Genomic DNA, 16024 nt, shown 5'->3' on the forward strand with positions numbered 1-16024 from the left:
TATTCAGCTCAGTGAGCTTTACTTGATTCAGATGACAATTTTTAATTTATTGTTGTTGTTCTTGGGGAATTTCGGTCCCTGTACTTGTATTCAAATTATAATATAAGCGGATATCAGGTACCTTTGACATTAAGCGGTTCCTGTTTTTGTTTCCCACTTTTTTCTCCCCTGCACAGGCAGCTCCTTTCTTCTTTGGAAGTGGGACTGTTGGAGTATGCGGCATACCCACCATGTTTTTTAACTTTGGATTAATTCCTTCTTTAAATAGTGCACCATTCATGGGCGGCATACCAGATTTCAATGTGTAGGGACCCTTCTCCATGCTATCACAATTAAACACAATTAAACTACCCCCTTTTTTTGATCGATCACAACTGGATTATTATTATTATGTCTTGCTAATATTGATCGCCAAATCTATAATCTTTTTCCACGGTAGTTTCGTGCACGGTACGTAGCCTAGAGATTGCAATATGGGTGGAAATAATAATACAGGCAGTAGCCTCTTACCCTTTCACGTAGTGCACAGTTTTCCCCTTTTTTTTACACCTTTCTTTCTCTTCCTCGTTTACAGTATGGCTAAGTCAAGTGCTGCCAACCCAATCCGCGCACCAAGCACAACGAACAGCGAACAGCAAGCAGTACTTATCCGTACTTAGTGCGCGAGTGCGCCAGGGAAACAGTACTTGTAGGGGAGGAGGGGAGGAGCAACTTGCACGTCACATGATTAGCGAGGGCGGAGTCTCCCTCCAGGAAGTGCCCTAAACAGAAAGAATGAGGACACACTCTTAGTAAGGCTTGGAGTATGTAAAGACAATAACAGGCTTATCCAAGCACGAGTCCAAAAAGAGTCCAAATATACTCATAAGACACAAGTCCAATTAAATACACATACACGGGGGGCTGGGTACTTAATCACCTTGTGGATTAGGAAGTCAGGCAAGCCAGGCGCCGCATGCAAAGACGTCCTCCTGGACAATTTACTTTGCGTTTACACGGCACGGCAGCGGGCTCAATAGGAGTCTCGTGGTGATTTTCTTCAGCGGGTCCAACAGGTCCAACAAACCAGCAAACAGTACTTATCCGTACTTAGTGCGCGGCGCGAGTGCGTCAGGGAAACAGTACTTGTAGGGGAGGAGCAACTTGCACATCACGTGATTAGTGAGGGCGGAGTCTCCCTCCAGGAAGTGCCCTTGTGGATTAGGAAGTCAGGCAAGCCAGGCGCTGCATGCAAAGACGTCCTCCTGGACGATTTACTTTGCGTTTACACGGCACGGCAGCGGGCTCAATAGGAGTCTCGTGGTGATTTTCTTCAGTGGGTCCAACACGTCCAACAAACCAGCAAACAGTACTTATCCGTACTTATCCGTACTCATCTTTATTCCATACCCCAAACAAAACTCCCAGTCGATTGGGATCAATCACAGTGCCAATGATATCTGTGAGCACCCTCAAGATCCCATCCCAGAAATCTCCCAGTTTGTGACATGTCCAGAACATGTGTAGATGGTCTACATTCTCCACTTGGCAGCAAGCACAGGTATGTGTGGTAGTCCGGGCAAACATAGACATTTTTAGTGGAGTGTAATACAACTGGTTCAGTAATTTAAACTGCATAACTCGGTAGCGTAAATTGAGGGATACTCTTATTAGTATGCAAGCACATCTTTTTCCATAATTGGTCAGACCGCAAGGCCCAATTCATCCGCCCATTCGGTGCGTGCCTTAGAAGGCTGAGCTGGGGTGCCCATCAATAGCATTTTGTATGAAGAGGAGGCAACTCCACGCGCGCCACTAGAGTTAGTAATGTATACAACCTCTGGAGTGTCAGAGGGTTCATCAGGGAAGGTGGGCCATCTAGCACGGAAGGCAGCGCGGAGCCTGTAATATTGTAACATCTCCAGTGCAGTCCCAGAGTGACCCTGCTTCCATGTTTGTGGGTCAATGAATCTCCCATCAGGATAGAAATCGGTTAGTGCCTGATAACCTAGAGCCTCCTAGCGTCGCGCCAAAGCTGTGTCTTGTGTAGGCTCCAGCCCGGGGAACTCCCATACAGGGAGCCATTTATAATAGGGGTGGGATTCCGCAGTAGCGTGCAGCATTCGGCCCCAGGCAAGTAGGGTAGTACCCACTGGGTCAAGGGGGGAATCTGGCACATAATGCTGGCGAAATATAAGGGTCATCATGTTAACTCCAGCAGTCGCCAGAGTTTCTAGTTTGATGTGCAGGCGAGTCAGGGAGCTAGGATACCAGTGAGTAGCAAATTGTGCCTGTGCGGCTATCCAATACAGTGTTAAATCGGGAGCTGTGAATCCCCTCTTCTCATATGGAAGCACCATATCTGGAGGAGTTAAGATATATTGCATAATATGAAGCCTGCGGTCTCGCTATAGAATTAAATATGTTTTTATTAGCTGCCTTTGCAAAAAAACTTAGCTCGAGTTGGTGCCCCTCCTCAAGATCATTTCTTTTTTTCTGGTCTTGCAGCCGTCAGTAAGGGCTGGGTGGGCTCCAGTAAATGTGCACATTAAACACATTGAAATAAAGTTAGAGAATAAGAATACCGTCAAACACTCTTGCCACTGTCAAAGAGAAGCCTTTCACACCACACTGTGTGGTTGTTGAAGCCTTAGCAAATGTGTTTACCAAAAGAGCATATCTTGCTCAGTTCATCTGGTACTTTGTTTGGTATGCTACAAAATGTCTGAATAACCATGTCATGCTTTGTGGTAAAAAAGAAACATATTTACTAGATACAAATGGAGATTCATTTAATATAATCATGTTATAACAATATAATTTTTTCCTTTCCGCGTAGGTGGCTGATTATATTCCGCAGTTAGCGAAATTCAGTCCAGATTTATGGGGCGTTTCACTTTGTACAGTAGATGGACAGAGGTAAAAATGTGTTGCTGCTGACATGTATGTTTTGAAATGTCATTTGTCATGTGATTTTCATCTTCCACCAAGAAATGAAATTGGATCAATCCATGTTTAGACGTCCACTTAATTGTTCATAGTGATGCTTAATCTCCATTAGTCCAAAGCAGGGTTAAAAAAACAAGCATTGGCAATGACAATAGTTTTGGCGTTTACTGTTGTTCTTCAGTGCCTTTTGCATTTATAGGCACTAGGGTGGAAGGAGGAGTGTGCAAAGTTTCAAAGGAGGATGCAATAAGGGGTGCAGAGAGGGGGTAGGGTGGGTGGATGGCAGTTCAGAGAGGGTGGATGGTGGGTGGGTGTTTGGAGGTAGAGAGAGGGTGGAGGTAGGGGGGGTTGTGGTAGCGAGAATGTGCAGGGTGGGTGGTGGTAGTGCGAGGGTGGAGGTAGGGTGAGGGGCAGAGAGCGGGTGGAGGTAGGGCGTGTTGGTGGGTGGGGGTAGAGAGAGGGTTGGATGGGTGGGTGGGGGTAAAGAGAGGGGAGGTTGGGTGGGTGGAGGTAGAGAGAGGGTGGAGGTAGGGTGGGTGGGGGTAGACCATGTGGAGGGTGGGTGAGGTTAGAGAGAGGGTGGAGGTAGGGTGGGTGGGGGTAGAGGGAATGTGGAGGCAGGGTGGGTGGAGGTAGAGAGAATGTGGAGGCAGGGTGGGTGGAGGTAGAGAGAAGGTGGAGGTAGAGAGAATGTGGAGGCAGGGTGGGTGGAGGTAGAGAGAGGGTGGAGGTAGGGTGAGTGGGTAGAGAGAGGGTTGAGGTAGGGTGGGTTGGTGGGTGGGTGAGGGGGTAGAGAGAGGGTGGAGGTAGGGTGGGTGTGGGTAGAGAGAATGTGGAGGCAGGGTGGGTGGAGGTAGAGCGAGGGTGGAGGTAGGGTGAGTGGGTAGAGAGAGGGTTGAGGTAGGGTGGGTTGGTGGGTGGGGTTAGAGAGGGTGGAAGTAGGGTGGGTGGGGTTAGAGAGAATGTGGAGGCAGGGAGGGTGGGGGTAGAGAGGGTGGAGGTACGGTGGGTTGGTGGGTGAGGGGTTGAGAGAAGGTGGAGGTAGGGTGGGTTGGTGGGTGGGGGTACAGAGAATGTGGAGGCAGGGTGGGTGGGGGTAGAGTGAGGGTTGAGGTAGGGTGGGTTGGTGGATGAGGGGTAGAGAGAGGGTGGAGGTAGGGTGGGTTGGTGGGTGGGGGTAGAGAGTGGGCGGAGCTTTAGTAGAGAGGATTGAGGTAGCTTGGGTGTGGGTAGCGAGAGGGTGTAGGTAGGGTGGTTGGGTGTCTGGGGTAGGGAGAGGGTGGAGGGGGGCTCGGTGGAGGTAGAGAGCAAACATTTGTCCAATGAGCGCGACGCACAAGAAGGTTTATACTTTCTGATCTTCGACACTAGATAAACAGGGGCGAGATCATGGACACATTTAAACACCGGCAGAGGAACTTAAACTGTACTCGTTCCTGAATTGCGAGCCAATGTAGGCTCCTCCGAAAACCTGAAACGACATCTCTACGAGACAGTGAAAAAATCAGACGCACTGCAGAGTTCTGTACCACCTGCAGCTGTTGTGTTTGGGCAGACCAGTCAACAAAACATCACAGTAGTCCAACTGTTCACGAGGGACCCAACCATCCTAGGGCGATCCTTCTCAAAGATCAATGGGAGCAGTGGTTTTAACAGCTTCATCTGATAGTAACAGGATTTCACTATCTGATTCACCTGTAGATTGCCCTTCATGTTGGATTGCCAAATGACACCAAGAATCCTCACTGTCTGCGAGAAGTCCATAGTTTGTCCAAACAGGGTCGCGCAGCGCATTGAATGCAACTCATTATTCAGTTTTTTCCTGGGTCCAAAGACCATCTCCATTTTGCATGGATTTAGATGGAGCATGTTGTCCTGCATCCAAATTTTAATTTCTTCAGCGCATCTCACTATATGCTCAATTTCTGCCGTTAGCTGGGTGAGTCTTGCATATATCTGCGTATCATCTGCGTATGAATGATAATGCAAATTAAACTGAGCCAAAATGTCTAATAGTGGGCGTATATAAAGATTAAACAATATCGGAGACAGGGATGAGCCCTGTCTCCGATTAGGGCGAGGCCAGTAAAAGAAAGCTGAAAGACATTTTTGGATGCATATTAAAGAGGATTTTGTGATAATACGGGAGTTGCTTGTTTTGTATGCAGCCTGCTGAAGTGTCTACGTGAAAGGTAGGGTGGGGAATATGCAGCACTGCGCTCAGGGAGGGATAAGAAGCTTAGAGACGTCATTCTGTGTCGCATGCTTTCATTCATTATGTTCATTCTCCCCAAACTTGCAAGAACCTTCACTCCAACAACACACACTTCCACGAAAACCCTACCAATGGCACCAAGCTCTGACATGCAAGCTTCTGTGGCCAATGTGGAGGGGGGGTGGTAGTGGCTTGACGGGGCTAAATAAGCGGGATAGCCAGGGAAGTCTTGTAACAATGCAAAGGGCTTCTGCTTTCCCTTTGACACTTCAACAAATGCTAGTCCTTCAAGGTGGGCACAGGGACCTATCAGCGCTGGCATATTACTTTTTATCTAAATATATATTTGAAGCACTATTATACTGTGTTTACTCAGTATTATCGTGTGATGCACCACAAGTCATTTTGGTGCCTTTAGGGTGCAATTTCAACAACAACCTACAGATGTCCCCACAAGCGATAATGGCGCACAAAGGCTGCTATTCCACCTGCTTTGTCTGGTAAAACGCTGCAGAAAGGGGAAATAAAGAAGTGGAGGGCAGGTGCGGTTTGAGGAGCCCACTGCTCGCTCCGGGCAGTGCCTCGGGGCTCCACCCCAGCTTACCCCGGCCCACTTCAACCCCTGGACCTGACATTACTAGGTCTGTTAGGATTCAATATATTGTCCTCTGCAGCTACTTTCCTTACAATATACTTGGTGGCAGACTAGAAAACATACTGCTACGTCCCATCCCCTTTCCTCCATACTATATGGGCATCCCTCGCTAGGGATGGGAGATAGATCCTTTTTCACCATACAAATCATCTCCCCTTTTAGAGAGGAGACGGAAGAAGTGACAGGGGGTGGGGGGAGGATGGGCAAGTGCCAGACACGGGATTAGAAACAAGTAGTGCAGCCAACAGGTGGCAAGTGCGAGTGTGAAAAGTGCAGACAATAGGTGTCAATAAATGCAGGGGATGCCAGTTGGCAGTGCAGGAGTGCAACTGGGCGGGTAGGGACCTGGGCCCGAGTTCAGAGGGTAGCTGTTACGCTCACCTGGACCCCACAGGGGTGTCGATCGGACCCGGACAGCTGCGGTCTCCGTCAATGTGATGCGTAGTGCAGAGATGACTGTCTGGACTGGCCTGCCTAGTCTTGTCTGCTGGACCTGAAGAAGTATTTTCCTGCAAGTGGAGACAGGGATTAGCCACCTGTGGGTTTTAGTGATGGCCTCCCAACTGTTCTCGCTCTCCCCCACTAATCACCTCCGATATCCCCTTAGTAACCTCACCTTATGTTTGTAAAAGATGAGCTCTCCATCCTGCGTGTCTTGCAGGGGTTTATAGACATAATTTCGAATACAAAAATATCGAAAGTCAAAAAGGCGAAGAAAAAAAAAAGTCACTGGTTTGAAGGCGTTGGGAGAGTTCCGGTAAGCATTGACTCTGAAGTCCCAGGCGGGATTGGTAAGTATCAAGTTCAAAGAGTTCAATGTGCCCGATGTTCACTCTTGTCCCCTTCCTTCCTTGAGTTCGTGAGAAGAAGGTCTCCTAGCTAATGCTGGCGTTCAGGTAAGAGTCTGTGTTACCCAACGCTGTCCGGTAACTGTTGCATGCGTTAACTGTTGTTTTTCTCCCTCTTTACAGATGCGGCATATGAAGATATGGAGAATAATACCGCCGGTGGTAAATCAGGTAACTATGGTGGTAAGAGGTATTTGTTGATTCCCTTGGCTCACCTTATTATTCTTGTGCCCCTAGGTGCCGGAGTACGGCGAAGAAATGATGGAGACAGTGCCGGATCGAAAGATGCTGTGAGAACTGGTGAGTATGGCGCTGTGCTGGAGCTGGCGAAGCGACGCGTGCAGGACTGTACTTTCCAGGTCGGGAAATGAAATGGATCCGGGATCAGGTGAGGAATTTGAAATAAGTTTGTTTTCTAACCTTGTCCTTTTCTTCCTCTTTATTCTAGGAGCTCCGGATTCGAGGCGGGCGTGGCAGAAGACTGGATGCTGGCTGTAGGCACGCGGGCGTGTCAGAAGACTGGATGCTGGCTGCAGGCACGGTGAGAGTCACCCTGCTGGATGCAGAATAACACGAAGCATGTGCTGCTGTTTGGGCGTGGTTTAAATAGCCTCCAAAGTAGTCCCGGGAAAGAAGTTCCCCAGGACCAAACCCGAGTAAAAAATAGTCCCTGTAGTAAAATAGTCCCATCCAGGCCTAACGTTGGCTTGGATTTATTTGCAGCATGGTCTGCATGAGGTAGGTAATGTCTATGAGCCTGGCGCCTATGGCGCCAGGATTGATTTTTATTATGAGCCTGGTGCCTACGGCGCCAGGACCGAACCCAGACAGTCCCTAGCTGGGGCTGCTGGGGTTTTTGTAAATGTCTGGATGCCTGCTCCTGGGGCTGATGGGCTTCATCCGGATGCCCGGGGGTAGGCATCATGACAGTAGCCAGGTGACCAGTGCAGTATCAGACAAGAGATCAGCAGGGGAGAGGAAGAGAGAAGGCAGAAACAAAAAGGAAGGTCTTGGGGTGCGTCTGGAACCAGAGATGGCTCTGCTCAAGTTTCAGAGAGGCAGGGAGGCTGTTCCAGAGGGGGCGCCAGCCGAAGAAAGAGATCTGCCCCCAACTCGTTGCTTGGAGAAGCGACTAACCCTCAAGGAGTTGGAGTTGAAGGAGCAAAGAGCTTGAGTTGGAAGATATTTCTGAAGAGAGAGTTGGAGGTATTGCGGGACCATGTCCCAGGAGGCATTGTGGACAATGCAGTGTAACGCTCACCTGATTCCCGCAGAGGCACCGGTCTTGACTGGGTGAATGCCGTATCTTCAAAGGTGATGTGTAACACACGGTTGGCTCTTTGGGCTGGACCTCTGTGCACTGTATGTCTGACTCGAAGAGTAAGATGTCTGCAGATAGAAAATATGGGATTAATGAACTGGGGTTTTTGGGTGCCTCTCTCCTCTTCCCTTTCTCTTCTCCTGTAGAACCCCAAAGGTTAACGCCCTCACCTTAGGTAAGTGAACGCCGAGCTCTCCATCTGCCTCGGGGCAGGGTGCCGTAACCAGTTTCTTCACTGGATAAGGGTGCAGGCCTCTTGACCTCAGAGGACTGCTGTCCGTCGTTAACTGCACGAACGGTAAGTTCTGGGCACTTCAAATGTCTTAAAAGTCTTTTGTAATGATATCTCTTGTTTTGCAGGGTTCCGGCGATGGCGGATGGCGGGCTGATGAGAGTTGAGGATCGAACCCGCGTGAGGAATAGAAGCGCCTGGAAGCACGTAAGTAAGCGCTTGTAGCCTGCTTCACGATGCGCACTAACTGTCCCTTTTATCTTGCAGGTACAAGTTCGGAGCTTTAGAGAAGCTGAAGGGTGCTGGAATACCCACTGGATTCGGTGTGGGAAGGAGTAATGGCACGTGAGTAATAAAGTTGCCCAATGTCTTTAAACGCACCTTCTTTTGTCTTTCAGATGCGGGATGCTGCGCCGAAGGCCTCCGGAACGTGCGAAGAGTTGGTAAGCTTTTGTCTTTCAGATGCCGGAATGCAGTGCGAAGACCTCCGGAGCATGCGAAGAGTAGGTAAGCCTTTGTCTTTCAGATGCCGGAATGCAGCGCGAGGCGTTGGTGACAGCCGATGGACCAGGTAAGAGATGCGCTGCCACTGAAGACCGTAGTGCTAACCTGTTCTTTCTTTGTCTTTACAGGTGCTGCTGAAGACTGGATTCCAGGATGGTAAGCCTTTGTTCCCTTAGGCCCAGGATCAGAAGCAGAAGACACGATGAGCGTTCTGCTGCAGAGAATGCAGAATAACGCAAAGCAAGATTCATCCATCGGGTGTGGTTTAATTAGCCTCCTGTAGTGCTTAGGTGTCTCCTTCCACAGCCTCGCCTAGGTGAGAAAAGAGTTCCTGCTTTCCAGAAGAGTTCCAGTGTTCTGAACCTAGGGAGTGGCTCCTGCCCCACCCAACAGGAAAAGTAGTCCCAAACAGAAGAGGACCAGGGGCTCAACTGGCAGGTAAGTAAGCAGCATGGTCTGCTGCAGGTAAGTCCACCCAAGCATTATGAGCCCGGCGCTTCCAGCGCTGGGACTGGGCATCTTTATGAGCCTGGTGCCACTGGCGCCAGGACAGGGTCCAAAAAGTCCCAATTGGGACTGGCTGGCACTCGGAACCGGGGTTATGGGTCTGCTTCCAAGGGAGTCGGGCAAGTCCTGATCTTTTGGAAGCAGAGATCATGACATGCAGAGGGTGTTGAACTTGATCCTTGCTGCCACTGGGAGCCAATGGAGAGATTTCAGGGCTAGAGAGATGCGATCCCCGTGCTTGAGGCCAAGGAAAAATCTCCCAGTCCTGTTCTGGCTTAGCTGTAGAGGATGGAGAGTAGAGGCAGGCAAATTTAGAAAGAGGCTGTTTTAGTAGTCCAGCCTAGAGAGAACCAGATCTCTGTAGACAGTGAGCTTCTGTGAGAAGGTGAGGAAAGGAAAAATACCTCTGACGAGATGCAGCTGGTAGTTTTACTTCTTAGAGACGTCAGAGATATGAGGAGAGGAGGAGAGTCAAAGATGACCCAGAGGTTCTTAGCCTCAGAGGTGGGAGGAGGAAGAGGGCCCAAAATGGGCAGCCAGCGAGTCACAGAAAAGGAAGGTGCAGGTGTGCCGATGAGGAGGATCTTCGTCTTACTGCCATTAAGGCAGAGATCATTAGCGGATACCACTCCTGGATTGCAGACAGACAATCTGGGATGAGGGAGGGAGGGAGAAGAGTCAGCTGAAGGGAGCCCCAAAGTGAGCCAAGTCATCCGCATAGCACTGAAAGTTGGAGCAGAGAGCAGCAATGCGGTGGGCGAGAGGTGCCAGGTATTGGTTGAACAGCCAGGGAGAAAGGTTAGACCCCTGGGAACACCACAGGTAGAGAATGAGATGGAGGACAGGAAGGCCTCAAGTTGGACCTGGGAGGGTCGGTCAGAGAGGAAAGAGGTCAGCCTGGCCAGGGCCTGATCAGTGATACCCAGGTTATCATGAAGCCGGTTGAGCAGGATGGCATGGTTGACTGTGTCGAAAACAGAGGAGAGATCGAGTAAGATGAGGGAATAACTTGAGGACAGAGGGGTGATTGCCATTGAGGTTTAAGAGCAGGTCTTCATGGATGTTCAGGAGAGCAGTTTCTGTGCTTCTGGCTGCTCTGAAGCCAGACTGATGGTCGTGGAGACAACCAACAGATTCAGTGTGAAGATTAAGCTGGGAGATGGCCAACCTTTCCAAGAGTTTGGCCAGGAATTGAGTAATAGAAATCAGGCGATATTTAGCCGGACAGGAGGGGTCGGCTGAGGGTTTCTTAAGAAGAGGGTGCACAAGAGTGCTTCAGGGGGAAAAAGGAAGGTTCCAGTGGCGAATGAGTGATTGCAAAAGTTGGCCATGGCTGGAGCGAGGGTGTCAATGTGGTCCTTGATGATTTTGGATGAACAGGGAAGAACCTGTTTTGACGAGACTTTCATAGATTGGACCTGTCTAGAAACCTAGTCGGGGGTGAACAGAAGAAAGGCAGAAAAGGGAGGAGGAGAGGTGGCTGCAGGGAGGCCAGAGGTAGAGGAGAAAGTAGATGGAGAAGGAGGAGAGGATGAGAGGGTGGAAAAGGATGTCCTGGGCTTTAGAGATGAAATGTAAAGTCAAGGCCATGCAGAGGGCCTGGGAGGGGACAGGAGAGGTAGAGACTGCAGCAGGATTGGCCAGCTCCTTGCAGGTATTAAAGAGTTCAGCCGAGTTGTTAGATGCTGCAGAGACACGGGCTTGGATGTGAACTCTTTTCTTAGTGAGGGCAGAGAGTCTGTATTGTCTTTGGAGCAGGCAGCAGGCCAGTTTGGCAGAGGATGTACAAGATGCCAGCCATTTCCTCTCAGCTGCTCTACCCATGCCTTTAAGGGTGACGAGGATTGAGTCGTACCAAGAGTTGCACTTGGCTTTGGGCTTCAAGCGGATCCTCATGACAGGGGCGAGTACATAAACAGTGTCGGAAATAGCGGAGTGGAGGTTGGAAAGGGCTGTGTCAGGATGTGAGTCAGCCAGAGGTGCAGGAGGGGGAGAGAAAGTGGTGGCGAAAGCCTCAACTGACACACGCTTCATGGGTCGGATGACCGAGACGGTGGGTGGCAGTGTGGGGGTAAGCTTGGCCAGAGGGGTAGAATGAGAGGTAGGTGAGGGGAGAAAGTGGTCACTCCAGGAGAGAGGAGGGACAGGAAGCATCCAGGTAGATGTTGAGGTCTCCAAGGAGGAGGAGTTGAGTGGTCGAGGCCAGGAGGGAGGAGGAGAGGTCAGGCCAATCGGAGAGAAATGAAGTTACCTGACTAGGTGGGCGGAAGATGGTGGCCACAGTGAGGGAGCGGCCAGGAGAGAGAGAAAGCCTGCAGACTGGGAATTCAAAGGAGGAGTAGGCCTTCATAGGAATGGTAGAGGCAGGAATCCACTCTGGGAAGATCAAGGCTACACCCCCACCGGTTGGATCTGGGCACGGAGAGGATCATGTAGCCATCTGGGAGGAGAGTGTCAAAACTTGTGACAGAGTTGGGCCTGAACCATGTCTTGGTGAGACCGAGAACATCAAGGTCAAGTTCCTTCAGGAGGCGGCAGATGTCAGAGGAGTGTTTGACAGCTGAGTGAGAGTAGCAATGCGGAGAAGGCTGCCACCCATGAAAGACTTTCCGGGAAGGGTACAAGTCAGAGGTACTCCTTGCGGAAGTGTAGAAGGAGCCTGATGTAGGGCAGAAGAGGAAGGAGGAGAGGGCAAGGTAGCCAAGGAGGAGGAAGAGGGTGCCACAGAGGTGGCAGAGGAAGGAGGCAAGGGAGTTTGAGGAGGGAAAGAAGGGACAGCAGGAGAGGAAAGGAAGTGTATAAGGTGTGGAAAGCGTCTATCAAAGAGGAGGTTGGCCTGCGGGCTTTGAACCAAGATGGTGCCATTTAGGTAAACATTAATGATGATCTTAGAAGAATGGAAGGCGGCCAGGAGGGCCTCCCACCAAGTGCCACCATTAACAGGAGAGGAAGAAAAAGGAGAGAGCACAGAGACCATATGTGGAGTCCATTCGTCTGACGGAGGGATGACAAAGAGGATGTGAGTGAGGGTCTGTCTGGAGGAAGCGCTGGTATAGTTATCAGCAATCGGGAGGCCTGTGTTGGAGGCCAGGATATCCTTTTTGAACTTCTTCCTCCCAGACTTAGTGAGAAGGACAGGATAGTCAATACAGAAGCAGTTACAGAAGATGGGAGAAACAGAGAGCACCATAGAGGATGCAGAGGTGAGGGGAAAAGGGGGAGGCGGAGGGGGTGACAAGGATGAGACCAACGAGACAAGAACACGTAAGTAAATAAAGCTAACTAGACGATGGGCTCAAGAGACCAGAAGGACAGTCAAAAAGAAGTGAAAACAAACAAGTAACAGAATATGAATGAGGGAACCTGAAAGAAAAAGGACACAGCAAGGGAACAATCAGGCAGAATTAGGGCTAGAACAGAACGATCAATCAAGGGAACCTAATGAGAGCGTTAACAAAAACCTAAAGAAGTAGGCAGTACAAATATACAGCAAAACGAGGGAACCTGAAAGAGAATGACACAGCAGGTACCAACCAGCAGAGTGAGGACTAGATAAATGAACAGTGATCAAATGAAACATGCGGAGAAGAGTGAAAAACAAATGGAGGTAGGCAGTACAAATAACAGTAGATGAAGAAAGCAAATACAAGAACAGTGAAACAAGCAAAGCGGGGCACAAAAGAGGAAACGCAGACCAACAAAGCATAGCAAAAGGGTCTGGGAGGGGAAAAGGGCATGGGGGACCTGCAGGGGAGCAAGGACATGCAGGGGGCGCAAGGGTGCTAGCGAGCCGAAGATGGAAAGGTGCAAAGCACACACGATCAACTACGGTCGAAGGCTGCCGTAGCTGAGAGTGCAAGGGGCGCGGAGCACAAGCAATCAAGGATTGCGAGGAACCACGCGGACTGAGGACCCGCAGGTGCGAACGTAGCCAAGGATGGAAGGTGCAGGGAAACGCATGCGATCAAGGATTGCGAGGGACCATGCTGGCTGAGGACGTGCAGGCGCGAGCCTAGCAAGGAAGGGGTGCAGAAGGACATGCGAGCAAGAATTGCGAGGGACCACACTTGCTGTGGACGCGCAAGCGCAAGCTTAGACAAGGAAGGAAGGGGCACGGAAGCACAAGCAATCCAGGATTGTGAGGGACCACAGAGGCTGGGGACGCGCAGCCCAGACAGTCGAGGATGGAAGTGGCGTGGGGAGCATGCAATCTGGTTATGTGGGGGGACCACGCAGGGAGAGAACGCATGGGGGAGATAAGGATGGAAGGGGCGAGAGGTGAACTCAAGGAGGGGTGGGAGGGGTCAGCCCAGGTAGGAATCAACAGGGAAGGGGGCACACCCGGCCAAGGGGCAAGGGCAGAGGGGCAGGATGCAGGGGTGGGAGGGACGCAGTCAGGGGAAAGGCACAGTCGGAAAGGCTAAGAAGCTCAGAGCAAGCTAACTCCCCACAACTTCTTACCTGGCGGCTGCAGACAGGAGGGTGACTCGACCGCACTCAACTGTGCGCCGCTGACGCCTTAGTCACCAAACACATGCCTTGTTCAACACTGCGGCCTTGTCCTGTGAGGGCTTTGCTGCAGAGAATCTGAACCTCAGATTTTATGGGCTCGGAAGAGTGGAGGTAGCAAACGTGCTACGTGTCGTCGGGCAGCGTCTCCTGCGGACCTGCGTCGTTCAACACTGCGTCCTTGACCTGCGAGGGGATGCGCTCTCCTGACTCCGCCCACCAGGGGGCCCTTATTAACGCAGATCATGACTTGCCTATGCCTTTGACATCTCTGACCTGATCACCACCAACAAACTAGATTTTCTGGCAATCACAAAAACTTGGCTCCAACGAGCTGCAGGCCCTGCTCTTTTGCTAGCAGTCCCAGATGAGTATAATATCATCAGATCGGACAGAGCTACCAAGAGAGGAGGCGGGGTAGCTATCATTGCAAAAAATACCCTAGCTATCAGAGAAAGTGACAGTACTTCTATCCCCTCTGAAGAACTCCTCTCTGTGAAACTCCCGCTCTGCTCCAAGCTGACACTTCTTATCCACACCATTTATAGACCTCCCAGTCAACTATCCTCCTTCGAGGAAGACATAACTAGCCTCCTCACACAACACTAAACCTAATTCGCAATTCATACTCCTAGGTGACCTGAATCTTGGCCTACATGACAACCTAGACACCAATGCACTAGTCATCCAAAATACTATTTCAGAATTAGGCTTTTCATTGAGAATATCGGACCCTACACACTGTAAAGGCAGAATCCTAGACTGGGTCGCAGACTTCAATTGCAATACTAGAATTCTTACCAATTCACCTTGCGCATGGTCCGACCACAATGTCATATCCTTTGAAATTTCTGATTCCAAGCAACCATCACCTAAGGTCTTCCAAGCCCCACCAGCTTTAACTAGGAACAACTGCCTAATCTCCCTAGAAAGCATACTTCCATTAATTCATCCTATTACATAGCAAAAGTTGCCCCAGACTTAGATCCCTCTACAATGGTAGATCTATACAATCAGAACCTTCTGAAGGCCTTGGACCCACTAGCCCGCTTAAATTAAGGAAAGCTAAACCATTAGCACACCTTAACGAATGGTTTACTACCGAGCTGAAAAAATTATGCAAAGCCAAAAGAGACGCAGAGGAGGCGTCCTGGAAAAAAAAACATCAACACAAAACAAGGATACATTTATAAATGCCTCCAATACATACAAATTTGCTATCTTGGAGACAAAAAGGGAGAATTACAACAATAGAATTTCCAATGCCAAATCTAGCACTAAGGAGCTCTTTACCATCCTCAAAGAATTGGAATGTCCCATCTCCCCCCCTGACTCCTGCAAGAAAGATGCTCTTTGGTGCACCAACATCCAGAAGGCCTTACTCAACAAAATTACACTACTTCAATCAAAAATTGAAGCCAAAAGAGTTAACTTGTCAACTTCTGCCAAAACTAGTAACCTTAATATGAAACTGACTAATCCGAGTCCCCAATTCGCCATACCTACCACTCAAAACAAAGTTTTTGAATTCACCCCTGTCACTCCATCAGAGGTTGAATCCATCATCAAAAGCCTCAAGCTGTACAGGTGCCAAGGAGACACATGCCCAGCCTCCATCATAAAAGGAGCCAAAGAATTTGCCCCTTTCATCTCATCCTTCATAAACGCTTCTTTTGCCTCATGTGCGGTACCAAAAAACCTAAAAGACGCTTGGGTCATGCCCCTCATCAAAAAGCCTAACCTCGATCCTAATATACTGACTAATTACTGGCCAATCACCACTATGCTTTTCCTTCTAAAAATCTTAGACAAGGACGCATATGTCCAGATTCAAGATCACCTAGAGACTAACAATCTTTTAGGCCTCAGACAATCGGTTTCAGACCAAGACATGGGACAGAGAAAGCCCTCTTGGAACTGAAAATCTAAATGGATGAGGCAAGAGACATTGGAAAGCCTGCTCTACACCTCCTACTAGACTTATCGGCAGCATTCGATTTAGTCGACCACAGTATCTTAACTAATCACCTCACCCCAGCTGTCTCCTTTTCTAGCAAAGCTGCTGTTTGGGTCAAATCTTTCTTAGCGGACAGATCCATGAGGGTCTTTTCCCCCATTGCCTCAGCCGATCCCTTCCCTATCACCTGCAAAGTCCCACAAGGCTTGTGTGTCTCCCCCACCCTATACAATATATCCACCAAGCTCCTGCTCGACCATCTAGATGATCTAGACGTATCGTACACGAATTACGCGGATGATATGCAAATACTCATCACTCTATCAGGCGACTACCAATCTGATTCCA

The 16024-nt window shown here is 49.7% G+C and overlaps 1 protein-coding gene across 2 annotated transcripts in view; it reads left to right on the plus strand.

The window, feature by feature from the left end:
• Positions 1–16024, plus strand: part of GLS (glutaminase) — a 1476479-nt gene that overhangs the window by 236070 nt on the left and 1224385 nt on the right. For both annotated transcript variants that reach the window (XM_069615676.1, XM_069615675.1), the window contains exon 5: positions 2819–2898. In XM_069615676.1, the coding sequence (XP_069471777.1) occupies positions 2819–2898 (80 nt within the window). The remainder of the gene's footprint in view (positions 1–2818; positions 2899–16024) is intronic.

Source organism: Ambystoma mexicanum, chromosome 9 (assembly GCF_040938575.1).
Source record: "Ambystoma mexicanum isolate Mex_15411 chromosome 9, UKY_AmexF1_1, whole genome shotgun sequence".
NCBI classification, from domain to species: domain Eukaryota; kingdom Metazoa; phylum Chordata; class Amphibia; order Caudata; family Ambystomatidae; genus Ambystoma; species Ambystoma mexicanum.